This window comes from Anser brachyrhynchus (genome assembly GCF_964034855.1).
Source record: "Anser brachyrhynchus genome assembly, chromosome: 28".
Classification (NCBI taxonomy): Eukaryota; Metazoa; Chordata; class Aves; order Anseriformes; family Anatidae; genus Anser; species Anser brachyrhynchus.
In genome coordinates, this window is record NC_137721.1 from 475758 (window position 1) to 500571 (window position 24814).

The 24814-nt window shown below is 70.1% G+C and overlaps 5 protein-coding genes across 7 annotated transcripts; 3 read left to right on the top strand and 2 right to left on the bottom strand.

The window, feature by feature from the left end:
* Positions 1-1552: 1552 nt before the first annotated feature.
* CFAP126 (cilia and flagella associated protein 126) lies at positions 1553-5464 on the top strand. Its single transcript, XM_080570449.1, has 5 exons — positions 1553-1947; positions 2397-2459; positions 2704-2784; positions 2887-3063; positions 3563-5464. The coding sequence occupies exons 1-5, from the start codon at positions 1921-1923 to the stop codon at positions 3950-3952; spliced, it is 738 nt and encodes a 245-aa protein (XP_080426575.1). The 5' UTR covers positions 1553-1920; the 3' UTR covers positions 3953-5464.
* On the bottom strand, positions 5198-14333 carry SDHC (succinate dehydrogenase complex subunit C). Its single transcript, XM_080570450.1, has 6 exons — positions 14251-14333; positions 10854-10910; positions 10069-10170; positions 9391-9452; positions 7432-7595; positions 5198-6051 (listed from the first exon to the last, which is right to left on the bottom strand). Exons 1-6 carry the CDS (start codon positions 14268-14270, stop codon positions 5947-5949), a joined length of 510 nt encoding a protein of 169 aa, XP_080426576.1. The 5' UTR covers positions 14271-14333; the 3' UTR covers positions 5198-5946.
* NR1I3 (nuclear receptor subfamily 1 group I member 3) lies at positions 10735-24725 on the top strand (the record flags this gene model as incomplete). Of its 2 annotated transcripts, XM_080570447.1 has the most annotated exons (10): positions 10735-10738; positions 21710-21797; positions 21974-22222; positions 22728-22858; positions 23260-23432; positions 23525-23730; positions 23822-23967; positions 24075-24191; positions 24279-24384; positions 24488-24725. In XM_080570447.1, the coding sequence occupies 8 exons, from the start codon at positions 22044-22046 to the stop codon at positions 24615-24617; spliced, it is 1188 nt and encodes a 395-aa protein (XP_080426573.1). In that variant the 3' UTR covers positions 24618-24725. The 2 variants fall into 2 exon arrangements, with proteins under 2 accessions (XP_080426573.1, XP_080426572.1); XM_080570446.1 differs by lacking the exon at positions 10735-10738 and having other exon boundaries at positions 21571-21797.
* Positions 15377-17716, top strand: MPZ (myelin protein zero). The gene is given in 7 exon segments (XM_080570244.1): positions 15377-15737; positions 16224-16390; positions 16503-16716; positions 16806-16941; positions 17066-17126; positions 17253-17354; positions 17358-17716. Coding segments are annotated over 7 exon segments (963 nt in total). The 5' UTR covers positions 15377-15673; the 3' UTR covers positions 17577-17716.
* PCP4L1 (Purkinje cell protein 4 like 1) lies at positions 19306-21588 on the bottom strand. Of its 2 annotated transcripts, none has more exons than XM_080570452.1 (3): positions 21477-21588; positions 20497-20551; positions 19306-20072 (listed from the first exon to the last, which is right to left on the bottom strand). In XM_080570452.1, exons 1-3 carry the CDS (start codon positions 21570-21572, stop codon positions 19924-19926), a joined length of 300 nt encoding a protein of 99 aa, XP_080426578.1. In that variant the 5' UTR covers positions 21573-21588; the 3' UTR covers positions 19306-19923. The 2 variants fall into 2 exon arrangements, with proteins under 2 accessions (XP_080426578.1, XP_080426579.1); XM_080570453.1 differs by lacking the exon at positions 21477-21588 and adding an exon at positions 20793-20865.
* Positions 24726-24814: the final 89 nt, after the last annotated feature.

Here is a 24814-nt window from a genome sequence, read left to right on the forward strand (position 1 = left end):
GACAGGACAGGACGGGATGGGACGGGACGGGATGGGATGGGATGGGACAGGACAGGCCGGGACAGGACAGGACCGGAGGGGACAGACGGGATGGGACGGGACGGGCAGGTCAGACCGGCCCCACCGCGGTGTCATGGGGCAGGGGCAGAAAGTCCGGTCCTGGACAAAGGCCGGGGCAGGCGGAGGTGGCCATAAAAGCGCGGCGGAACAAAGGCGGCCGCGGCTGCTTCGTGGCCGGGCTCCCTGCAGCAGTGGCCCCACTCCAGAGTCCGCCTGGGTCCTTGCATCGCCCTCGCCGGTCGCTGGCGTGCCAAAGACAGCCGGGTGGGCGCTGTGCCCGGCTCGGTGCCCGGCTCCAAGCCCCTGAGGCGCAGCCGGGCCTTGGGGGTCCCAGGGATGGGGGGGGGACAGCCCTGGCTGGGGACTCTGGGCTTCACCTGGCACTGTGGTGCAGCATGGCACGGCATGGTATGACACGGCATGGCATGGCACAGCACCAAATGGCACAGCATGGTACAGCATGGCACGGCACGGCATGGCACAGCATGGTACAGAACCAAATGGCATGGCATGGCATGGTACAGCACCAAATGGCACGGCATGGCACGGCATGGCACAGCACCAAATGGCACGGCATGGCATGGCATGGCACAGCACCAAATGGCATGGCATGGCATGGCATGGTACAGCACCAAATGGCATGGCATGGCATGGCACGGCATGGCACAGCACCAAATGGCATGGCATGGCACAGCATGGTACAGCACCAAATGGCACGGCATGGCACGGCACCAAATGGCATGGCATGGCATGGCACAGCACCAAATGGCATGGCATGGCACAGCATGGCATGGCATGGCACAGCATCAAATGGCATGGCACGGCATGGCATGGCACAACATGACACGGCATGGCCCAGCACCAAATGGCATGGCATGGCATGGCATGGCACAGCACCAAATGGCATGGCATGGCATGGCATGGCACAGCACCAAATGGCATGGCATGGCACGGCATGGCACAGCACCAAATGGCACGGCATGGCATGGCATGGCACAGCACCAAATGGCATGGCATGGCATGGCATGGTACAGCACCAAATGGCACGGCATGGCATGGCACGGCATGGCACAGCACCAAATGGCATGGCATGGCACAGCACAGTACAGCACCAAATGGCACGGCATGGCATGGCACCAAATGGCATGGCATGGCATGGCACAGCACCAAATGGCATGGCATGGCACAGCATGGCATGGCACAGCACCATATGGCACGGCATGGCATGGCACAGCATGGCATGGCATGGCACAGCATCAAATGGCATGGCACGGCATGGCATGGCACAACATGACACAGCATGGCCCAGCACCAAATGGCATGGCATGGCATGGCACGGCATGGCACAGCATGGCATGGCATGGCACAGCACCAAATGGCATGGCACGGCATGGCATGGCTCAACATGGCATGACACGGCACAGCACCAAATGGCATGGCATGGCACAGCACGGCACGGCACAGCATGGCACGCCATGGCATGGCACAGCACCAAATGGCACGGCATGGCACAGCATGGCACAGCATGGCATGGCATGGCACAGCACCAAATGGCACGGCATGGCACGGCATGGCACAGCACCGCCTGGCACAGCCCGGCCCGGCTGGGCATGGTGCAGCCCCCCCCGGCCATTTACACCCCCCCAAGGTCCCCAAGACCCAGCCCTGAGCTCCCCGAGGGGCTCCCATGGCGCCAGCACCCATGGCCCCGCCCCTCCCGCGTTGGCCACGCCCCTTCCATCCTGACCACGCCCCCTTCGGTCTTGGCCACGCCCCTTCGCCGCGGCCGCCAGGGGGAGCGCGCGGCCCGGAGGGGGGGGTCACGTGGTGGCGGTTGCTAGGAGACGGCGGACGCGGAGCATGGCGGCCCGCTACGGGGCGGGGCAGGTGGGGGGGGGCCGGGGGGTAAAAGGGGGGGATTGGGGGGTCACGGGGGGTCACGGGGGGTAAAGGGGGGTAAAACGGGGGGTAAAGGGGGGAAAGGGGGGTAATAGGGGGTAACGGGGGGGTAAAGGGGGAGTAACAGGGGGTAAAGGAGGGGTAACGGGGGGTAACGGGGGTTAATGGGGGGTAAAACGGGGGGTAAATGGGGGTAAAGGGGGTAACGGGAGGGGTAACGGGGGTAAAGGGGGGGTTAACGGGGTGTAACGGGGGGGTAACGTGGGGTAAAGGGGGGGTAACGGGGAGTAAACGGTGGGTAAAGAGGGATACCGGGGGGGTAATGGAGGGCAACTGGGGGGTAACGGGGGGTAAAGGGGGGGGTAATAGGGGGTAAAGGGGGGGGGTAACGGGGGGGTAACGGGGCCGGTCTCTCAGCGGCCCCGCTCCCCCCGCAGTACGAGGACGCCTTCAGCGCTCCCCGCCTGCAGAACTGGGAGGTGCCGCAGCCGGGCCGGCAGGTAACGGGGGACCCCCACCCCCTACCCCCCCACACACTCCCCCCACCCCAAACCCGGCCAACGGAGCCCCCCCCCCCATGGCCCCTCCTGGTGTCCCCAGTTCCCCCTTTCCCCCTCCCCAAACCCAGCCGCACCCCCAAACCCTCCCCAATTCCCGACCCCCCCCGAGCCCCCCCAATTCCCGACCCCCCCAGAGCCCCCCCCAGTTCCCGACCCCCCAGACCCCCCCGCCTGCTCCCCCCAGCGCCCCTCGCCGCGGGACGGCCCCACGCAGATCCTGGCCGATGACCGCGGCCACCTGCTCCCCTCCGTGCCCCGCTCCCAGGTGAGTGCCGCAGCCCCCGGCCCCCCCCTGGGCACAGCACCCGGCACCCCCCCCCGGGCCCCATCCCGTCCCCGCCCCATTTCCCCCCGTTTCTCCTTCCAGGCCTCCCCCTGGGGCACGTTTTTGGGGACGTGGGACATGCCGCCGAGGATTCCCCCCGCCAAGCTGAACCTCACGGCACGCTCGGCCGCCGCCGCCGCCCGCCTCACCGGCTGGCTCCGCGCCTCCGCCGCCCTCACCGGAGCCTGCAACGGCCTCCGGGCCGAGGTCACCGGCAAGGTGGGTGCCCCTCGGCGGCGGGGGCCTGGTCCCCAGGGTGACACACACCGGGACCCCTCGCTTCGGGGGGCTGGGAGAGGATTTTGGGGGCGTTTTGTGCAGTCAGGGTGGGAAGGGGAGGCGGGCGCAGAGCCAGAGCTGCAGGGGGGACGGTGCGGGGGGGACCCCTCTCCTCCCGCGGGATGCTGCAGGCAGGTCCCCCCCCACCTCCCCACCCGGTGCCACCGTCTCCCCCGGGCACGGGGCTCCCCGCGTCCCCCCAAAGCCTGGCTCGTGCTCCCACTGCTGGCCGGGCGCCTGGGGCCGTGGCGGTGCCGGCAGGAGGAGCTCCCAGCCCGGAGAAAACCTCAGAGCACCGGGGCTGATGCTGAGCTGCTCCCGGAGCCCCCTTTTCCAGCAGCCGCAGCACCTCGATCCCCTCTGAGCCCCCCACCCCTCTCCGCCACCCCACATCCCCGTCTTTGCGAGCAGGGTGTAACGCAAACCCCCCCTCGCGCAGCCCCAAGAGCCTTGGTCGGACGCAGGCGCCTCCAAGGAGCCTTCGAGGACCGGCCGGGGGTCCGGCGAGGATCCCCAGGGTGCTCAGCCCTCTCCCAAATCGCCGCTGGAGGAGCAGCCCAGCAGCGAGGCCGCGGTGCCGCTCTGCCGTAAGCCCGGCCTCGCGGACGTCCGCGCGGAGCGGGACGCGTCGCCGGAGCCACCGGCTTCGTGCCAGCCTCGCGGCGAGGACGAGCAGGGGGCAGGGAGCCCGGCCGGGGTCCTGAGCTCCCCGCAGCCCGGCCTGGGGGATCTCGGGGGTGTCACCGCACCCCAAATCCCGGCCTCGGCCACTGTGAGGGAGGCTGGGCCGCAGGGAAAGGGACAGGCATCGCCGCACCGGGGGCTTTGAGCCGTCTGGGCTCTCCTCGGCCCCTCTCCTGCAGCTCCCGCGAGCCCGTTCCCAGCAGAGATCCAAAAAGCACCCGGGGGGGGGCAGGAGAGCGCTCCACAGAGCACCGAGCGAGGCCGGTGCCGAGCCGGTTGTGTTTTGACAGCAATTGGAAAAATAGAGGTTTTAAAAAAAAAAAACACCATCAAACTCCCGCTGTTTGGTTTCGGGGGGGCCGCGCCCTCCCCGTGCCGTGTCCCTGCTCATCCCCGTTGTTGGCGTCCCGTTCCCTGGCGTTTCACCCGCAGCCCCCGGCGCTCAGCACCACAAACCCCGTTACCGTCAGGTTTCATTCGCTGCCCACCAGCAGGGAACAGGGGGGCAGCGGGGACGGATCCCGTGCCGCTGGCAGGAGGGAAATAAAGCCTGCGCAGTGCGGCCCGGAGGCACGGCGAAGGCTGAACCTGGTTAGCAGCTGGCACACCCGACGGAACAGCTCGTTAGCGAGCAGAAGAGGCTTCCCAATAGAAGCCGCTCCAGCAACTGCGGGAAGTAATCGGTCTGAAGCTAAAATACAGCCGTTTTCACCCAGAAAATTGCTCCTGCTGGGGCACGGAGCTGCACTGAAAGGGATTCGGCAGCGCGCCCCCCCTCCCTCCGCCGCGCCGACAGCAGCGAGGTTTCTCTCATCTGGTCCTCGGGTGCCTCCTGCTAATTAAAGGCTGCTCGGCTCCGCCAGGCGGGCGAGGGGCCGAGCGGGAGGGAAGGGGCTGGAGGTGAAGGCAGCAGCTCCGGCTGCTTCTTCATCAGGGCAGCTTCCCCCCCCCCGGCAAGCCCGCAGGGAGCAGCTGCTCCCCGTAAAGCCGGCGTCTGGCTGGATGCCGTGCGCGGGAAGGAGGCCGAGACCCTCGCTGGGCCGGAGAAGCGAGGCAGCGCTCCTCTCTGCGCCGTCCCCTTTGCAAAGCGAACCTCAAAAATTGGGCGGACTGCAGCAAAAAAGCCGCGCTCCGGGCGCGGGTGTCCCAAACAAACACGGCCCCAGGTAGGAAATGCCTTTCCGCTGGGCTGGCAGCGCTCCGCACAGCAACCCCCCAGCCAAACTCCAAAGTTCAGGCGCTCCACCTGGCTCCACAAACCCGGCCAAGAGCTTGTTTTTCCATCCCAGCCTCTCTGGGAAGCCGCGAGTCCCTTAACCTCAGAGCAAACCCCCCCCCTGCCTTCTTGTCTGCCTCCCCGGTTAAGAGCCGAGCCCGAAGACTCGGGGGGTGAAGGATCGAGGCTGCTTTATTGCAAAGGTGGGCGACGAAGAAGCGCTGAGCCGGCAGCCGCTGGCAACACGCGGCGGGAGAGCCACGGCCCTCCCGGGCACGCCGCTGACAGAGCAGCTTCCCAACGGGAAAACCCGGACGTGGCAGGGGCTGCGGAGCCCCCAAACCTGGCTGAATTAGAACAATTTCAATGGCGAGGAGTCGGGATTTGAGCGCCGCGGTGGCACGCGGGCAGCCCAGATGTCCCCTTCCCCGCGCGGGTGCCGGCGTTGGCAGCTGCGCCCGCTCTCCCTCCCCTGGCACAGGCTGCCCTCAATGCGCACGGTTGTCCTGCGCCGAGCCTACACGCGTGCTGCCGGCCTCCCCGAGCCCACTCGGAGCCGCGGGGACACAGATCCAGCATTGTCCCAAGCTCGGGGACAGGGCAGAGCAAAGAAACGCCCTGGACTTTGCTCGGGTTAAGTCCGGCAGCTCGCAGGAGTGCGACGCCGCAAGCACGAGACCCCCCACGCCCCCCCCCAGCCGCAACGAGGCAGCCAGCTGGGCGCAGCGCTTCGTCTGGGCTAAGGAAAAGCAACTCTGATCATCCGCGAGATTCGTCAGCAGGGGAAGCGCCCCCTCCCCCAAAGGCTTCTAGTTATTCAGGAGTGTGTCCCCCCCCCGCCTCCCTCTCCTCGTGCATCCCCAGGTGGGCCAGGACGGAACAAATCTTCCAAAAACCGGGAGGCCGTCGACCGGGAGGAGCCTTCACAGGGCCGCAAGCCCCGCCGAGGAGAGCAGGGTCAAGACCAGGACCAGCACCCCGGACTGCTGCACCTGGCTGAGCTTGAAGCCCTTCCCCAGGTCCCACGCCTGCGGGGAGAGAAGAGACAGCGGAGTTAGCACGCGGGGACACGGACGGGGCCTCGCGGGGCTGTGCCAGGCGCTGGGGAGAGGCGCTGCCCCGGTAAAAACTAGCAAAACCACCCCAAAAACCTGCCTCTAGATTACGGGCTACAAACAGGCGCATCTGTCACTGCAAGGAAACGGGCAGGGGGCTCCGGGCTGTGCCGGAGGAAGCTGATCCCCCCCCCAACCCCCCCACCCAGCAGCAAAGCTGCCCCGGGGAGCTCTCCCTAATCCCCCGCGGCCACAGCGCGCCAGGTTCAGAAGCAGCAGCTGCTGCACCCCTGGGTGCCGCGGACGGGTTCCCATCTCCCACCTGATTTCGGGCGGCGCAAGCCGGGTGGCCGAGCACAGCCGCGGAGCCCCCAGCCCAAACCCGCTCCCCGTTTATTCCCTTCGCACCGTTGCTGTGCCGCACTGCCGAGCTCGGCCGGGGGGCTAGCGCCGCCGGGTTCGTTCTCCCGACGATTTAATCGGCAGCCTAATTTATATGCGCGGTCAGAGACTCCAGCACGCGTTCAGCTCACGTTGCTCCGAGCACGGAGCCGCTTACGACCGCTCCGTTTGCCCACCAGCACCTCCGAGCGCTCGCAGAGTGGGTACCGAGCGCCAGCGGCTCCTCCCGCAGCACGCCGGCAGCCCGGCCGGGAGCTGCCGCGAGCGCCTCGCGACGGCTGCTGCTGGGTGCAGGACACGAGCGGCACCAAGCAGCTCCGGCGCCGTCAGCACCCGCAGCACGAGCCCGCGCCTCCGCACGTGCCGCCGCCGCCGCCACCCGCAGCGGGAGGATCGCGTCACGCTCCGGGCCGGCTGCTTTTGCGATTTGCTGCCCTAAAACCAAAGCTAGCTGGAGCTGCAGGAAAAACAAAATCAGCTCCAAAAAGCAGCACGTCTGGTACTCGTCCCAGCAAGGAACCCTCAGCTCTCCGGCTCCCCCTCCTTCGTCAAACACAGGAAGCTCGGCTGAGCAGAGCCGCCTGTTCCGCTGCAGCCCGGGGCAGACACCACGGGTTACTTTCCGTCGCCAGCCCTCTGCGCTGCGTCTTCCGGGCTCGTTAAACAGCTCAGCGTCATTTAGGAGCGGGAGGAGGGGGGGGGAAAATGAGCAAAGGGGGGGGGCACTTCTGCCCGCACGGCCCCGCGGAGCAGGGGATGCTGCAGCTGGCTGCGCCGCCCCGTGAAGCGTCAGCGTGGCGCTGCTCTTTGCGACTTAAACGTACCCCAGAATAGCTCAGAGGTGATTAATTCTCGTTTCCAAGGGCACCTTCCCAGACCGCACACCCAGAGCTCCCGCAGCAGCAGCTTCCCCCCCCCTCGCTCCCCTGGGCGCACCGGGAGCCCACTCACCAGGTGCCGGATCCCATTCCAGGTGTGGTAGGAGAGGGGGAAAGCCAGGGCGAACTTAGCGGAGTAGATGAGAGCGGGGCCCAGGCTGAGCGACTTCACCATGGCCAGGTAGTGGGGAAACTGCTCCGGGAGCAGCAGGGCAGCCAGGCTGAAGAGGGAGACGCCTGCAGGAGACAAAGCCCGCGGGTGAGGCCGGCGGCAGCGGCCCCGCGCTGTCCCCAAAGACCCGGGCACGCGGCAGCACCCTTGGTGGAAGCCCGAGGCCCCAGAAGAGGAGCCCCGGGCTCAGGAGCTGCGCTTGGGAGCAGCTCCGCGCCCGTTTTTTTTCCCCACACTTGAGAGCAGCTCCAGCCAAATCTGTCCGCCCGGCCACAAACCCCGCACAGCAAGGGACGCTCCTGCTGGTCACACACGGGGCCACCTCTGTGTCCCTGGCTTGGGGACAGGGCTTGAACCGAAAGCGTCAGCAGAGGAAGGAGGGAGAAGGCCTCTCCTGCCTGGTGGCAGCCGTGCCGTGCCAACGCACCCCGGGGTGCCGAGGGCTCCAGGCGGGGGCAGCAACGCCCCGAGGGTGGGTCCTGCAGCGGGGCTGCGTCAACGCCCGGCAGGAGCTCGGGCAACGGCAGCGACACCAGCCCAAAGTCAAGGTGAAAGGGGCGAGCGAGGTGGGAACCGCGAGGACGCAGCCCCGCAGCAACGCCCTCGGGTCCCTGTCTCCAGGCCGGGAGGGCTTTCTCCAGACGGCGCTGCCAAAAGAACGGGAACGACCGCAGCGAGCCACCAGCCACGTCGCGAGCTCGACAGCACCTGATTGCAGCGCTCGGGCGCCTGGGCTGAGGCCGGCGCGAGGCAACCGGCTGCTTCCCCCCCCTCCTCAGCCGCTCATCTGCTCAACGGCCTTTGTGCCAGCCCCCGAGGAGCGCAGGAAGGCAGAGGCTCCCGTAATTACAGCCCTCGGCGGAGAGCAGATGAGCGCTTCCCCCTCCTCGGCAGAAAGCGATTCTCCTCCGCGCTCCACCGGCGCGGAAAGCGATGGCCTCCCGCCCCGGCGGAGGCTGACAAACGGCCCCTTTATGCGGCACCCGAAAGGGCAGCAGCGGCCCCGCCAGCTCGGGCTGCTGCCAGGGACCTTGTGCCACGGGGCCAGGCACGTCCCCAGCTCCCGGGGATAAAACCCCGAGCCCTGCGCTGCGCACGGAGGCTCTGGGGGCGCGCACGGGTGCCGGTTTTGGGAGGCCCGACCTCCCCGCCCTCGCTGCCCCCCTCTCGCTTCCGCCCGGCTGCGCTTTTCGGGCGAAGGAGGTGAGGCCTCGGCACCGCGCGCCTCCTCGGAGCCCCCTTCGCTCGCTGCTCTCCCGCAGAAGCCGACCCAGCTCCTCCCCCCTCGGCAGCTCCTTCCCGCTGCCGGGATGGAAACGAAGCAGCCGGTCGCGGTCAGGAATCCAGATCGCTGGAGGGGGTTTTAGCAGCTTGGATGGCAGCGCCGCCTTCTCCTCCAGCAGGATCCCCGGGAAGGCAGCGGCCGCTCCCGGCAAGCTGCGAGACTCCGACAGTGCCAGGGAAAATCCCCAAAGCTCTGCCGGGCTGCCAGCCCTTCCCTCGGATGGAGGGGGGGAAAAAAAAAGAAAAAAACAGGCGCTGAAGAGAGGGGCTGAGATCTGGAGCAGCTTTTGCGGGCTGGGGGAGGTCTGGAAGGAGGATTAGGGATGGGGGCACCCAGGCCACAGCGCCGCGAGGGCTCTGAGGGGCTTTTAAACCCCAGGGAGCATCGATTCCTTTGCAGGGCTGGAGCCAGCGCGGCGCGAGGAGATGTGGGCACGGATAAGCGGGGAGAAAACCCTGCTGCTGGAAGCCAGCGCCGCAACCGGAGGCGAGGGGGAGAAACCCGCAGGCACGTCTCCGAGCCGCCCGGAGGGAGCCGGCCCCGCGCGCCGCAAGCGGGTCGGAGACACAACGCACCTAAGCTGAGCGCAACGCCGGTGCCGCGGTGCGTGATGGACATCGCCATGGGCAGCGACCACCTGCAAAACAAACCGGGCTCGTCAGCAAAACGCGGCACGAGGAGGGGGGCGGCAGGAGCGGGGAGAAGGCAGGGCCCCGCCTGTTCCTAGAGAGAGCTCGGCGCGGCCGGGCCTGCACTCGGAGCTATTCGAGGAATCCGAGAGGGGAGAGCCGGGGGAATTTGCAGAGGCAGCTCGGGAATGGCCCACGGCGCGGGCACGGCCTGGGGAAGGGCTCCAAGAGAGCTCCGAGGGGGCGGAACGGGAGGCTGCGAAGGGCTTTAGGGACACGGGGGCAGGGGCTGGGCACCCAGACCCGGAGCTAAGTGAGGCAACGTGGAAAAGTGACAGAAGCGGCCCCCAAAAAAGCCGTCCTCCCCCCGGTGAGGGAGAGGCACGGCTCTGCGAGGCGGGGGGCACCCGTCCTCAGTGCCCCATGTGAAAAAAACTTGGGTTTTAACAACCCTGCGGGGTACTGGGGGCGCGCTGCCCCCCCAGCTCGTGCTGTTCATAGCATTCACAGACGGTCGCCCCGACCTGCGCCCGAAGCTCCGGGGAAAATGCACGCAGGGGCCGGGGCTGCCCCCAAAACTCAGGGCCCGGGGGCGTCCCCCGCGCGTGGCCGAGGGGCCCTTACTTGTAGATGGTGACGTGAGGGGACAGGGGACGGCTGGACTTGGTGTTCTTCTCCCAGAAGCGAGCCATCTCCTCCTTGGCCGTCGTCGCCATCGGGACGACGCTGCGAAGAGAAGAGGGGACGGGCGGTGAGGGGGGGACCGGACGGCGGGGCGGGGGGGGGCTCCAGCCGTGCACGGACACGGGAGGGTCTCCGCCAGCAATTTATTAACCGCTAATTAAGACCAGTAAGGGGCAGGCCGCAAAGCTCGGCTCTGTGCGGAGCCCAGGCCGGCAGCGGAGCAGCACGCCCAGGCCGGGGCGCGGGCTATCAGCGCGTTCCCCAACGCCGATAACGCGCGGCCCTGCTCCGCGCCGCCCCGCTAATTGCACGCTGCACCAAATGACGAGCTGCTCGTCCTTTAATGCGCCTGAGATTACGCAGCAATTACGCTTAGAGCCCAATTTAGCAGCAAATCGCCGCTCCTCCCTAAGCCCGACAGCACGGGGAGGATTTGCGGCTCCCGGCCCCCCATCCTCCAGGTGCCAGGCTGCCAGCGGGGTGACGCAGAGCGGCGGGGGGGGGGGGCGGCGGCCCCGCCGAGGGACCCCCGCCCTTTATTTATCCCCTAAATAGGCCGCGCACTGACGGCGTGATGCGCTAAGTGCCCGGCCAGCCGCACGGCGGGGATGGGGCAGTCACTAACGGGATGGAAAGCACGCGTGCCCCCCCCCTCCCCGCCTCGGCCACGATCCCTCGGGGCAGAATTTAATCCCGTTACCCCCCCCCCAAACCCTCGCACTCACTGTCGCACGGGGAGGCCGGGGCCGAGCCGAGCCAGCAGGCAGCGCCGCCCGACGCACCTGCAAGAGAGGTGGAGAAGGTTCGTGAGCGCCGACGCAACGCCGGGGAGGGAATTCACCATTTTGGGGGTTTGTGCCTTAAAATCGGCCCCAAGGTGCGAGGTCTGGGCTGTTCCTAAACCTCCGCGCTCTCACCTCGAGCCTCCAGACCCTGCCCGCGGGTTCGTTCTTTACGACGCCCTGTAATTAGCCTCAGGGTAATTAGCCTCTCGTTTGTAGGACAGGCTGAACTGCGCCCTGAGCTCAGGGCCGCGCCGAGGCAGCGCAGCGCTCGCTCTCCCTCCAGCGATGAGCAGGGCGGGTGGCGCAGTCCCTGGAAACCCACCTGCGGGGCTCCACGGGAAGGGCTGCTCGAGGCCACCGCCGTCCCCGCGCCCGGAAGGGTGACATCGCCCCTCGTCTGGCTGCGGGGACGTCCCAGCCCGCCCCACGCAGCATTTCGGCCACGCCAGCGCTGCGGCCGGGAGGTGGAAAAGGGATTTCATGGCGCCCCGAGGAGCGGGAGCCCCGGCCCGGCGCTGCTTGAGCGCTTGCGGCCGTGGGCTGGAACCTCCGGCGGCCGCTCGCGGCGCTCCGAGCGAGGACAGGGCGTCAAGAGGCAGCGCTGCGCTCCCCGGTGGGAACGAGGCGGGGGGCAGCGCCTGGTGCGGGCATTCGTTAATTAATTAACCTCCTCAAACACCCAGGCGCCTGCAGCAGCGTCTCCCGGCGCTTCGTTAGCGGCGGCAGGCTAACGAAGCTCTGCCGCTCTTCGGCTGTCCTGAGAGCACGGCTGGGCAAACATCCGGGGGTCAGCTCCCGGCCGCCGTTACGAAGCGGCTCCGAGATCCGGCGTTAACGATCCCCGGGGATGTTTCCCTTCCAAACCCTCCCTCGCCTCCGGAGGCAGGGCTCGAGGCCCCGCAGCTCTGCGGGACGGCACCGCAGCTTGCGCTCGTCTCGCCGCGGCTGCTGCCTGCCGAGCGCCGCCGGCTGCGGGGCTGTTCCGTTCCAAATTTCCACCATCTGCGCTCAGCTACCGTGGGAAAAAGCCAAATCCCACGAGTTTCTGTTGCAAAAACAGCCTCGCTACGGCCCCGCGCCGCTTCCCCACCCAAAACCTTTCTGGGCACGGCCTCGAGTTCCTCAAAACCCTCCCTGAAAACTCGGCTGAGCTGCAGGGGGGGGGAAGCGGCTCACAGCCTCCACCCAGCCCCCCTTCCCCCCCACGAGACCCCTGGAAACAACACAAAAAAGCCGCAAAAAGCCTCAGAAAGCTCCGGGAGCCCTCCCGGGCGCTCCCCGGGGCAGGCGGGGCGCGGGCCCGTAGCAGACGGGGCTGTTTCTCCCCAAAACCCCATCGCCACCTCCCCGCCCGGTGCTTGCAGCTCGGCCAGGCCCGGGGGGGAGCAGCCCCGAGCCCCCCCCCCCCCCGCACCCAGGCAGGGGAGAGGAGGTGAATAATTAATCTGTGCCCGCAGGCTATTAATTATTGACGCGCCTCTCACGCCCTCCGCGTCCTCCTTTCCGGAGCCCCAGCCTCCTTGAGCTCCTCGGGAGCTGCTCAGCACCAGCGGTGCTGGAGGAGGGAGCTCAGGCCCCGGACCAGAGCGCTCAGAACCGGGCGGAACGCAGCACGCCTGCGCCTCTTCACAGCCCGATCCCCCGGCACGAGCTCCCCGTCCTCTCGGCACAATTTTAATATGTTTTTTTTTCTTTTTAAGACTCAAAGCATCGCCGCTCGCTTCAGCGCGACGAACACCGCCTGCGAAACGCGGCCCCGCAGCTCCCCAATCGAGGTCGCGGCGCCCCCGGGCCCCGTCCCCTCCGTTTTTTTATCCCGCTCTGAGCTGCGGCATCGGCTCCAGCTCCCGGCAGTTTCCTTCCAGATCACCGGCAGGCACGGTTTTCCCTAAAATAAAACCCGAGCCCTCAAGCGGGAGCCCACAGACCCGGGTTCGCCCACGCCAGCTGCCACCTGCAGGAGGGGACAAGGACGCAGGTGGCAGCTCGGGGACAACGGGAGCTGCCGGGGACCCAATAATTCAGGGGTTTTCTCCCTCGGGAGCCCAACTTCAGGAGACGCCGGGGCCGGCTCTCGAGGAGCAGCGGCCCCGCGTCGCAGCAGCGGAGGCCGTCGGCGTTTACCCGGCGCGACGGCTCTGTAAAAACCGCTCGGCTTTTGCCACGGAGGCGGCAGACGGGAGGTGATCGAAGACGCTTCCTTCATCCGCCGGGCAGAAGCGGGCAGGAGGGGAGGGCTTCAAAGCAGAGACCCGCCTTCGTCTCGCGTGCCGAGCCCGCGCTGCGATCGCGCCGCAGAGCTCTGATTTTCAGCAAACCGCCCCAAAAAGCTTCCCACGAAAGCCCGACGGCCACAAAGAGGCCGCGTTAAGGGGACGAAACCCCCGAAACCCAGCTTCGACGCTGACACCAAAGAGCCAAACGTCCGTAACCGGCGGCGGGGAGGTGGCAGGAATAAAACTTTCGAGGAGTGAAGGCGAACGGGCGACGGCCCGGCCCCGCAGGGGTGGTCCCGGGGGATGTTTGGGGTTATTCCTGCCGGGGGCCACCGAAGCCGCGTGTGACGGCTCCGTGAGGACGCGGGGCCTGCCCCGAGCTGCTGCGGCGCGGAACGGGGTCAGCGCTGCCCTTTCCCTGCGGCGACAACGGCCTTAATTTTACCGATTCCCCCGATATTCGGGCTCGTCCCGGCCAGGCAAACCCCAGCCCCCCGCTGCCTGCCCCGAGCCTGAAGGGAGCCAGACCCGTGCCCCGTTTCCCCACCGCGTCCCACCCCGAACCCGCCTCCTCCCGCCGGTCCCGGTGACGCCCCGCCACCCCCTCCCGCCCCGCCGCAGGGCTGCCGCCGCCCCGGTACCGGCGGGGGGCACGGAGCCGGCGCCCGGTGCCCGCGGCTCTGCGGCCGCTTTGCCGCTGCCCGAGCCCTCGGGCTCCCCCCGGGACCCCCGGAGCCGCCTCAACCCCCACCCCCCGGCAGCGGCCCCACAGCGGGGACACCCCCGGCGGGGGGAGGGGGGGGGGGCAGAGGCTCGGGGAGCGCCCGGAGTCGGGCGGGGACCCCAAAACCAACCCGCCCCCCCCCCCGAGGGGCGTCCAAGCGCTCCCGGGGCTCCGTGACCACGTCCCCGGGGGCGTCCCCGGGGGCCTCCCCACCCCCCCCGGGCACCCCCCCCCCCCCCCCGGTGGCGCCTCTCGGCCCCCGCCCGCACCGGGCTGGGACCAGGCCCGGGGCCGCCCTCACCGGGCACGGGGAGGGGCTGGGGGAGCCGCCGGGGTCGGGCACGGGGGCACCGGGACGATACCGGGGGAAGGGGGGGCCCCGGGGGGCGGGAGTCACCTCAACGCCAGCGCCGCCATCTTGAAGCGTCCGCAAAGCGGAAGCGACCGTGACGCACTTCCGCCCCCTCCCCGGTGCCCCCCCCCCCCTCCCCCCCCCCCCCGGTGTGACCGGGGCTGGGCCCGGCCCCGCCGCTCCGCAGGGCACCGAAAGTCCCGCAAAGCGCTGTTTTCGCCCCAAAATGCAGCCCCGATGGGGGGGGGGGAGCGGTGGGGGTGTCCCTGGGGGGCACGGGGCCAGCGGCGGCTGGGGGGCGGGGGGGACACAAGGCGGGGGGGGGACACGAGAGGGGACACGGGGGGGGACACGGGGGGGACACAGGGACACGGGGGGGGACATGGGGGGGGACACGGGGGGGAAGACACAAGGGGGGGACACAGGGATGCAGGAGGGGACATGGGGACACGGGGGGGGGACATGGGGACACAGGGGGGGGAACGGAGGGACACGGGGAGGGGATACGGGGACACAGAGGGGGACATGGGGACACGGGGGGGGACACAGGAGGGGGCACAGCCCCCAGCGCCACCCCCACATCCCGGTCCTCAAACCCCCCTACAGCCCGTCCGTGTGTCTGTCCCCACGCTGCCCGTCCCGTGGGGACCGGGAGGCCCGGAGCCAGCCGTGGTGGGGGGGACAGGAGGGGACACGGCGGGGGGGGGACATGGGTGGGACACAGGAGGGGACACGGCCACCAGCGCCGTCCCCACACCCTGGTCCCTGCACCCCCAAAAAGCTCATCTGTGTGTCTGTCCCCGAGCTGTCTGTCCTGCGGGGACCGGGAGGCGCAGTCAGACGTGGCTGTGGGACGGGGGGGACACGGGGGGGACACAGAAGGGGACACAGGGGTGGGACACGGGACACGGCCCCCGGCGCCATCCCCACACCCCGGTCCCTGCACCCCCAAAAAGCCCGTCCGTGTGTCTGTCCCCACGCCGCCCGCCTCGTGGGGACCGGGAGGCCTGGAGCCACCATGGCCACGGGACAGGAGGGGACACAGGAGGGGGCACAGCCCCTGTCCCTGTCCCCACACCCCCCCCCCAGACCCCCAACAAGCTCGTCCGTGCGTCCGTCCCCGTGCTGCCCGTCCGTGCGTCCCCTCCGTCCCCGGCCGCATTCCTGCCCGGCCGCCTCCGCCACGGGGCGAGAATGCGGCGGCACAAAGGCCGCAGTGTGCCCGGCTCCCCGCCCGCCGCGTGCCTTCCCCTCCTCGCCCAACGCCGAACAAAATGTCCCCTGTGTCCCCCCCGGCGCGTCCCGCACCCCGCCGCCCCGGCTGCCCGGCGCCCATTGGGCCGCCGGCGGCGCCGTTCGACGCCGCTCGCTCTTAAACCTCGGCACCCACCCGCCCGGCACCCTCCGGCCCCGCGCCCCGCCAGCCCTCCATGCGGCTCGGAGCCGGCCGGTGACAGCAGCCGCCACCATGTCGCAAGGTGCCGGGGACAGCCGGAGCCTCCTCGTCCTCACCGGGCTCCTCGCCGTGCTGGGTAAGCGGGGACGCGCAGGGGGGGGGGGACGCGGCCGCTGCTGGGGACCGGCGCTCCGGGGACCGGTGCTGGCCATGCTCCCGGGGGTGTCACCGGTGGCTGTGGCCATGGGGGTGCCGCCGTCCCCCGGTCACCGTCACCGCGCCGTGAGGACAGCCCCAGCACCGGTGGCCGCGTCCGTCGGGGTGCCGCCGTCCCCCAGTCGCCGTTGCCGCCTCGGTCACCTCTACGGGGACGAGAGCTGGGCACAGGCAGAGGGGGCCCAGCACCCCCCGGTGCCCCCCACAAAGCGCCGCTGTCCCCCGCCAACCCTTGTGCATTCTCCGCGGCCAACAAAAGCCCTTTGGTGGCAGCCGGGGACTTGGCGCGGGGCCGGCGCGGGGGCGCGGAGCGGCCACCGGCTTCCCCCCCCCCGCCCTGGGGACGGGCAGCGGCGCCGTGCCGGTGTCCCCCGCGGGGGGCTGAGGGCTCTGTGCCCCCCGGCAGGGCTGGCTCCCACGTCGGCCATCCACGTGTACACGCCGCGGGAGGTGTACGGCACCGTCGGCTCCCACGTCACCCTCTCGTGCAGCTTCTGGTCCAGCGAGTGGATCTCCGAGGACATCTCCATCACCTGGCACTTCCAGGCCGAGGGCTCCCGCGACAGCATCTCCGTAAGCGCCCGCTCCGGGACGGGTCTCGAGGGGGGGGCCCTGCTGCGCCCAGAGCTCCCACGACCCCCTGTGTGTGTGTGTCCCCCCCACCCCCTCTTTTCTCCGCCACCAGATATTTCACTACGCCAAGGGGCAGCCCTACATCGATGACGTGGGCACCTTCAAGGAGCGCATGGAGTGGGCGGGCAACCCCCGCCGCAAGGACGGCTCCATCGTCATCCACAACCTGGACTACACCGACAACGGCACCTTCACCTGCGACGTCAAGAACCCGCCCGACATCGTGGGCAAGTCCTCCCAGGTCACGCTCTACGTCCTCGAGAAAGGTACGGGGCGCCCAACGTGCCCGTGTCCCCCCGTCCCCGTCCCCGCCGTCCCCGTGGGGTGACGGGGGTCCCGGTGCCCCCCCCCGCAGTGCCCACCCGGTACGGCGTCGTGCTGGGCTCCATCATCGGCGGGGCCCTGCTGCTGGTGCTCCTGGTGGTGGCCCTCGTCTACCTCGTGCGCTACTGCTGGCTCCGGAGGCAGGCGGTCCTGCAGCGACGGCTTAGGTGAGGCACGACAACGATTCGGGGCAAAACCGCCCCGAAACGGGGCCGTGGCACGGGCTGGGGGCTGTGTGGGGGCTGCTGACCTCTGGGAGCTGCCTTTTTCCCTTCCCGAACCCCGTTTTAGTGCCATGGAGAAGGGGAAGCTGCAGCGATCGGCCAAGGACGCGTCCAAGCGCGGCCGCCAGGTGAGCACCCCGCGGAGGGAGGGGGGGGGTTAAACGTGGGGCAGGGATTTAGGGATTTCCACCTCCTGCTTTTTGGGGGTGGTGGGGGGGAAAGGGGGCGATGCTGACGCCGCCCCCTCCCCGCAGGCACCCGTCCTCTACGCCATGCTGGACCACAGCCGCAGCACAAAGGCGGCGAGCGAGAAGAAAGCCAAGGGAGCCCCGGGCGACTCCCGCAAGGACAAGAAATAGCGGTTAGCGGGCAGGGAAGGTGCCGCGGCGGCGGCGGCGGCGGCGGCGGGGGGTGACGCCGGGGCCCCCCGCGCCCCGAAAGTGGTGATGACCATCGAGATGGAGCTGCGGGGGGAGGCCCCCGAGGCCGCCCGCTCGCCGTCCGCCGCCCGCTCCCCGAGCAAGGGCAGCCTCGCCAGCGCCCTGCGGAACATCCTCAAGCCGAACTCGGAGAAGTGACGCCCGACGGGGCCGGGGACCCGGCGAGGAGCGGGGTGTGGTCCTCGCCCTGGGTCCCCCGGCTTCGGGGACGCCCCCGCGGCACCCCCGCACCCCAAAGCCCCCTCCGTCGGCACCTTCCTCTGCGCAACCGCTGCCCCCGCCCGGCCCCGGGCTCCGATGTAATTTTTTTTTCTCTTCAAATCACCAAATTTTTGGGTCCCCACCTGGGCTGGCTCGGTCCCCCCTCCCCACCTCCTCGGGGACCTGCGGGGTCCCCGCGGGGCCGTGCCACCCCCTCCCCCCCCAAAAAAAAAAACCAGCCCCCGGGAGGGTTTCTCCGTCCCCGCCGTTGCCCCTTTTCTGGCCGTTTTCTCGTCTCTCCCCGCGACCGAGCCCAAATGACGTCGTGGGGTGGCCCCCGCCCCGTCCCCTCCGTCCCGCACCCCATTAACCCTCCCGCCCCGTAACCCCCGGCCCCCCCCGCGCCGGCCGAAGCCTCGGGGAGGAGGAGAGGCCGCAGCCGGGCCGGAGGAGCCGCCGGCGCCCGTCGCCCCGTTGGGTTTTTCTATGCCCCGTCCCCGTCCCCGTCCCCACGGCGCCGTTAATAAAACTCACACCTCCTGGAGCCCGGCGTCACCTCGAGGTCGGGGGGGTGGGGGGGTCGTTGGGGGTGGGGGGGGGCAGGTGTGTTGGGGTGGGCTGAGCACTCACGAACTCATCGCGCGGAGCCCCCCCCCCCCCCCAGCTCCCAAGGGGCCCCGCCGCCGCCGTGCCTCAGTTTCCCCAAGCACGAGGCCATGGCACCCATGGGTGTCCTCCCCCCCTCCACCATCGGCTGGGGGGGGGGCTGTCCCCAAGGGCACCCGCCCACCGTGCCCGGCCCCATCTGCCCGTCGTGGTTGCCTTAATTAAAGCTCAGCCCTAACGAAGCGGCCGAACTTGGGCACAGAGCCCCCAGGGATGGCTGGGGGATGGGGGGGGGGTCGCTGTGGGGGGGGTGGGGGTCGCTGTGGGGGGGGTGGGGGTCGCTGTGGGGGGGTCTCCCTCCCTGCCTGTGGGTGACCCGGCAGGGATTGTCATCGTCCTGTCCTTGTCCCCTGCGTGCCCCGCTGCTGGGGGGGCTCGGGGCCGGCTCCCCGCTGGAGCCCCACGCTTGGGCACGGTGCCGGGGGCTGCGGCTGCCCCGTGCCCGGATCCGACCCCCCCCCAGCCCGAAGAGCCAGCCCCCCCCCCCCCCCCCCCGGCCGGGTCTATAATTGGCTTTGCCCTAATAAAGTCTGCAGAGCGAGCGGGGGCCGAGCGACGGGGCCGGCCCCCAGCCCCATGGGGCATCCCCTTCGCTTGGCCACCGGCCTTATTTTTCTTTCCACAGCTATTTCTGCTCCTCCGCCCGCACCGGCCCGCTGTCCCCAGGCCACCCCGCGGCACCGGGGACCGGGGACCAAAGGGACGGGGACCGGGACCGCAGAAATCCCCCCCCCGGGGGCTTGGGAAGGATTTTAAGCCCCACCAAGGAGCCCCCCACCCCGCGTCCTGGGGGCACCTTCCAGACCCTGCCTGGCGAACTCCACGGGCACGTCCCCAAGGTGGGGACAGCCCAGGGACATGGGTGGCTAAGAGGGGGGGGGGGGGGGGGGCTTTTTTATGGGGCTCCCCCCCAAAACGGGCACCTGCCCCCCCAAGGCAGGGGGGACGTCCCCACTCCCCCCCCCCCCCCCCCCCCACAGACCACGCACCAGCCCCGTTCCTCTTCTCCCGCTGCTTTATTCGGTACACATGCTCCGAGCCCCCTCCCCTGGTGCCGGGGGGGGGGACAGACGGGACAGGGGACGGTGACGCGGTGACAGAGCACGGGGGGGGGGGACAGTGCAAGGACAGGGAGCACCCGTGTGCCGGGGAGCCCCAGGTTTCCCCATGGTGGCCTTCAACAGGACCCGTCCCCCCCCCCCCCCCCCCCACGCACTGTCCCTGCCACCCCCCAGGAGGGGACGGGGGGGGTCCCTCGGGGGGGTCCCTCGCTCAGGGGGCACCGTCCCAGCACATCCCAGCAGCCAGCACCACCACGGACTGGGGAAACCGGGGCTGCCCCGGGGAAAAAGGGGGATTTCCACGCCATCCCCTTGCACAAGGGCCACCTCCGCACCGGGGGGACACGGGACACCCCCCGTGTCCCCCCCCCACATTGACCCCACAGCTCCGGGGTGGGTGAGGGGTGGGGAAGGGCTGAGCCCCCCCCCCCTCCAGCGCCGCTCGCTGAGGACGGGGCAGCCCCGGCGCAGGGCAGGATGGGGCCGTGCCCGCGTGCACGAGCGGGTGCCCGAAACGGGCAGGGGGTCCCGGCCCCCCCACACCCCCCCGTAGCCCCTCAGGGTCCCGACTCCTTCTTCCTCTTCTGGAAGCGGCGGAATTTCCCCTGGATGGCGAGCGCGGCTCTCTCCGTCTCGGGCGCGCTCAGGTCGATGTCGATCTCCTCCTCCTCCTCCTCCTCCGCTTTCTTGGGGTCAGCGGCTTTGGCTGGGGTGGGGGCAAGGGGGGGCTGCTCCGGTCACAGCCCCGTCCCCCCCCCCCCCCCCCCGATTCACCCCAGCACCCAGGGTGCACCCCACAGCCCCCCCCCCTTGCTGCACAGGACACCCCAAACCACCCCCCCCCCCCCCAGCACGCCCACCTGGTACGGGGGGCACCCCACAACCCTGGGGGGGCACCCTGGGGTGCACCCCAACCCTCCCCATAGGGCTGTCCCCAAAAACAGCCGTGTCCCCCCCCTCGCCCCCCCCCCGTGTGCTGGGGACACAAACCCCAGGGACGGGGGCAGGCACGCAGCAGCACCCCGGGGTGTCGCGGGGGGGGTGACAGCGGTGACACGGGTGACAGGGCCCCCCCCAGAAGGGCGCACAGGGTGCCCCCAGCACCTTGGGGTGGGGTGGGGGGGGCTCACCTCTCTCCTGCCCGCCGGGGGCCTCCGCCGAGCTCGGGGACTCATCGGGGCTGCGCTGCGGGGAGAGGGGGGGGGCAGCCGGGGGTGACACCGGGACCGGGACCACGGGGGTGACACCGGGACCGGGACCCCCGGGGTGCCCCCCCCGCTCTGTCCCCTTGCTGAGAAGGGGGGGATTCTCCTTCCCTCCCCCTTCCCCCCCCCCCCCAGCTTTTGTTCTCCGTCCTCCGCGGCTGGCACCGGGGATGGGCACCGGGGATCCGCTGCAGGTCCCGGTCCCGGTCCCGGTCCCTCACCTCGCTCATCTCCGCTCCGCCGCCGCTCCCGGTGTGCAGCCCCCCCCCCCCCCTCCGCCGCCGCTCTTATGGGGGCGCGGCTGAGTGACAGCCCCGGGCAGCCAATGGGGGCTCGGGGGCGGGCTCCCACGGCCCCACCCCCCCGCGTGTCCGTGTCCCCCTCCCGCCCCCCCCCCCCCCCGTGCCTCGACGCCCCGTGGGGACACCGGGCTGGGGACACCGGGGGGGCTGCGGCACCGGGGGTGGTGGCACCCCGGGGGTGACAGGGACGGGGACACCGCTGCCACCCCCCCCCCTCCCCGTGCTGGGGACCCTTCCGCGGGGTCACCGGTGGCAGCACGGCCACCCGCTGCGAGCGCCACCCCCGGCACCCATGGGTGCTCCCTGCCTGCGTCCCCGTCCCCATGGTTGTCCCAGCGGTTGTCCCCTTCTTGTCCCTGTGCTTGTCCTCTGATTGTCCCCTCCGTGCCAGCCTGTCCCCAGGTTTGTCCCCAGGATTGTCCCCTGCTTGTCCCCATGCCAGCCTGTCCCCATGCCTGCTCATCCCCATGCTTGTCCCCTGCCTGTCCCCACACCAGCCTGTCCCCACGTTTGTCCCCACGTTTGTCCCCTCCCTGTCCCCATGCCAGCCTGTCCCCATGCTTGTCCCCTCCCTGTCCCCTCCGTGCCAGCCTGTCCCCATACCTGTCCCCATGCCTGCTCGTCCCCATGCTTGTCCCCTGCCTGTCCCCGGTGCTGCCGGTCCCCACGAGCCACCCGTCCCCACCCGTGTCCCCACATGCCACCAGTCCCCGCCTGTCCCTCACGTGCCACCAGTCCCCGCCTGTCCCCCGCTTGCCGCCCGTCCCCGCCTGCCGCAGCCTCGCTCAAGTTCAAGGTTCAAACTCCACGGGGCCCCGGCGGGGACGAGCGGGGACCGGGCAGCCCCCTCGTGCACGGTGGCGGCCACAGGACACCGGCCACCGGCCACCTCGGCCACCGGCCACACCGGGCACCGGGTCCCAGGTACCGGCGGGCACCGGCAGCCGTGCCGGGGGCGGTTTGGCGGCGCCGGACGGGGAAGCTGCAGCAGCGGGGTGGTGCAGCATGGGGACACGGTGGCTCCCAGGGGACACGGAGGGGACGAGCGCCAGGGCAGCGCTGCCGGGGGGCTGCACGAGTGTCACTCTCCCGTCCCGCAGGCTCCGTCCCCGCCGCGGTCCCCTCGGCCTCGGCGCCGTCCCTCGGTGGCGCCGTCCCGCGCCCCCGGCCATGTCCGTGTCGAGCCCCTCGGACCCGGAGAGCAGCCCCGGCACGCAGCGGGGTCCCCAGGCCACCGAGAGGGAGGACACGGAGCCCGAGGAGGAGAAGGTGTGCGCCGTGTGCGGGGACCGCGCCACCGGCTACCACTTCCATGTCATGACCTGCGAGGGCTGCAAGGGCTTCTTCAGGTGGTGCCACCGCGGGGGGGGGCATGGCACAGGACAGGGTGGGACAACGGGGCAGGGCAGGATGGGGACAGGGTGGCACAAGGTGGGATGGGACAGGATGGGACAACAGGACAGGGCAGGAGGAGGATGGAGAATATGGGACAAGTCCGGCTAGGAAGGGACAGGATGGCACGAGGTGGGACGGGACAGGATGGGACAACGGGGCAGGACAGGATGGGGACAGGGTGGCACAAGGTGGGACAGGGCAAGACATTGGGTCAGGGCAGGAGGGGAGAGTATGGGACAGGTCAGGGCACAAAGGGACAGATGGGACAGGAGGGGACAGGAGGGGACGGATGCTCCCGCCCCGTGCTCGAGCCACCCGGCTTCTCCAGGACACGGCGGTGACAGTGACCCGAGGGAGAGGTGGCCCCTGCAGGGGGCTCCCGAGCACGAGGTGTCGGCCCTGCCTGCCCCCCTGGGGACACAGTGACAGCCCTGTCCCCGTGTCCCCTGTCCCCCCAAGGCGGTCCATCAACAAGGGCGTCCACTTCACCTGTCCCTTCGCCCGGAGCTGCCCGGTCACCAAGGCCAAGCGGCGGCAGTGCCAGGCGTGCCGCCTCCAGAAGTGCCTCGACGTGGGCATGCGGAAGGACAGTGAGTGCGGCCGCCCTGGTGGCCTTGGGGACGGCGGGGCGAAGGGGATGGAGGGGGACAAGAGGTGGGGTGACCTCGGTGTGGGGACACGGGGACGAGAGGGGACACCAAGGGGGGGACTGGGGAGCGGAGGGGACGGCGAGGAGCTGGGTGGGAGGACGCGGGGGAGGAGGGGATCGGGGGAAAAGGGAGGGCACCGGAGCAGAAGGGACAACGAGGGGACCCAGATGGGACAAAGGACGTTGGGAGGACCCAGGTGGGACAAGGAGGAGCAGCCTGGGTGGGGCGGCAGGGCAGGAGCCAGCCCCAGGGGACAGGAGCCTGCCGGGGACCGCCCGGAGCCCTGCTCGGGGACGGCGCCCGGTGACATCCCCGGGGCTGACGTCCCCGCGGGGTGGCAGTGATCATGTCGGAGGAGGCCTTGGGGCGGCGGCGGGCGCTGCGGCGGCAGCGGCGGCTGGCGCGGGAGCAGCCCGGGGAGCTGACGGCGGAGCAGCAGGAGCTCATCGGCATCCTCATCGCGGCGCACCAGCGCACCTTCGACTCCAGCTTCTCCCAGTTTGCCCACTACCGGGTGAGCCGGGACGCTGGGAGACGCTGGTGGCCAAAAGGGGGGGGGGGTCCCTGCACGGTGCTGACCCCCCCCCTCCACGAATGCCTCCCCAGCCCGCCGTGCGCCTCTACATCCCCAGCCCGCGCTCCCCGAGCCCGTCGGGGCTGAGCGTCCCCTCGGCGGTGCCGTCGCCGCAGCTCGAGTGCCTGGACGAGGACGTGCTGCCCGACGTCTTCTCCATGCTGCCGCACTTCGCCGACCTCAGCACCTTCATGATCCAGCAGGTCATCAAGTTCGCCAAGGAGATCCCGGCTTTCAGGTCCGGGGGGGTTGCTAGGCGGGTGTGTGTCCCCCCCGACCCCACCCCGGCGGTGCCGTCCCGCCGCCACCGCCGCCTTCTCCGGCCGCAGGGGTTTGCCCATCGACGACCAGATCTCGCTGCTCAAAGGGGCCACGCTGGGGATCTGCCAGATCCAGTTCAACACCGTGTTCAACGCGGAGACCAACGCCTGGGAGTGCGGGCAGCACTGCTACACCATCCAGGACGGGGCCCTGGGTGAGCGGCACGGCGGCGGCGGGGCAACGGGGGACGTCCCCGTCCCTGTCCCCATCCCCATCCCCGTCCCCGTCCCAGCTCGCCCGTCACCGCCCCGCTCTCCCCAGCCGGCTTCCAGCAGATCTACCTGGAGCCGCTGCTCAAGTTCCACATCAGCCTGAGGAAGCTGCGGCTGCACGAGGCCGAGTACGTCCTGCTGCAGGCCATGCTGCTCTTCTCGCCAGGTGGGGAGCGCCGGGGACGTGGTGTCTGGGGGGGGGGAGACACGACACGTCCCCTCGGCCCCGCTGACGGCCACCCCCCGTCCCCAGACCACGCCAGCGTCGCCCAGCGGGACTTCATCGACCAGCTGCAGGAGAAGGTGGCCCTCACGCTCAAGAGCTACATCGACCACCAGCACCCCATGCCCGAGGGCAGGTAGGTGCCCCAGTGGCACGGTCCCCGGTGGCACGCAGTCCCCGGTGGCACGCGGTCCCCGGCAGCACGGGGACGGCCACCGGGCGCTTCTCCCCCACCCCAGGTTCCTCTACGCCAAGCTGCTGCTGCTGCTGACGGAGCTGCAGACGCTCAAGGTGGAGAACACGCGGCAGATCCTGCACATCCAGGACCTCTCCTCCATGACGCCGCTGCTCTCCGAGATCATCAGCTAGAGCCCGCGCCGCCGGGCACGCCGCTCCCCGTCCCTCCCGCAGCCCCGGGGCCCTCCGGCCACCTCCGCGCTTTCCAGGGCAGAGTAAAGCTCTTTTTATTTTTCCAGGCTCCGTGGGTGCGTACGCGCGGGCACCGCCGGGTGCTTCCAGCCCCCCGCCACGTCCCCGAGGCCCCGGAGTGCCTCCCTGCACAGCCG

Bases quoted from the DNA above. Each gene is read 5' to 3' on its own strand.
- CFAP126 (XM_080570449.1), top strand. From the start codon at position 1,921: ATGGCGGCCCGCTACGGGGCGGGGCAG. The intron at 1,948-2,396 runs GTGGGGGGGGGC...CTCCCCCCGCAG, and splicing joins CCCGCTACGGGGCGGGGCAG to TACGAGGACGCCTTCAGCGC. The intron at 3,064-3,562 runs GTGGGTGCCCCT...CCCCTCGCGCAG, and splicing joins GGGCCGAGGTCACCGGCAAG to CCCCAAGAGCCTTGGTCGGA.
- SDHC (XM_080570450.1), bottom strand. From the start codon at position 14,270: ATGGCGGCGCTGGCGTTGAG. The intron at 7,596-9,390 runs GTGCGTTGTGTC...TGTCTCCTGCAG, and splicing joins CGGCGTTGCGCTCAGCTTAG to GCGTCTCCCTCTTCAGCCTG. The intron at 6,052-7,431 runs GTGAGTGGGCTC...CTCTCCCCGCAG, and splicing joins GGAATGGGATCCGGCACCTG to GCGTGGGACCTGGGGAAGGG.
- PCP4L1 (XM_080570452.1), bottom strand. From the start codon at position 21,572: ATGTGGGGACACGGGTGGGGACGGGTGGCTCGTGGGGACCGGCAGCAC. The intron at 20,552-21,476 runs GTATGGGGACAG...CTCTCCCCGCAG, and splicing joins ACGAGCAGGCATGGGGACAG to CGCAGCCCCGATGAGTCCCC. The intron at 20,073-20,496 runs GTGAGCCCCCCC...CCCCCACCCCAG, and splicing joins CCCCGGCGGGCAGGAGAGAG to CCAAAGCCGCTGACCCCAAG.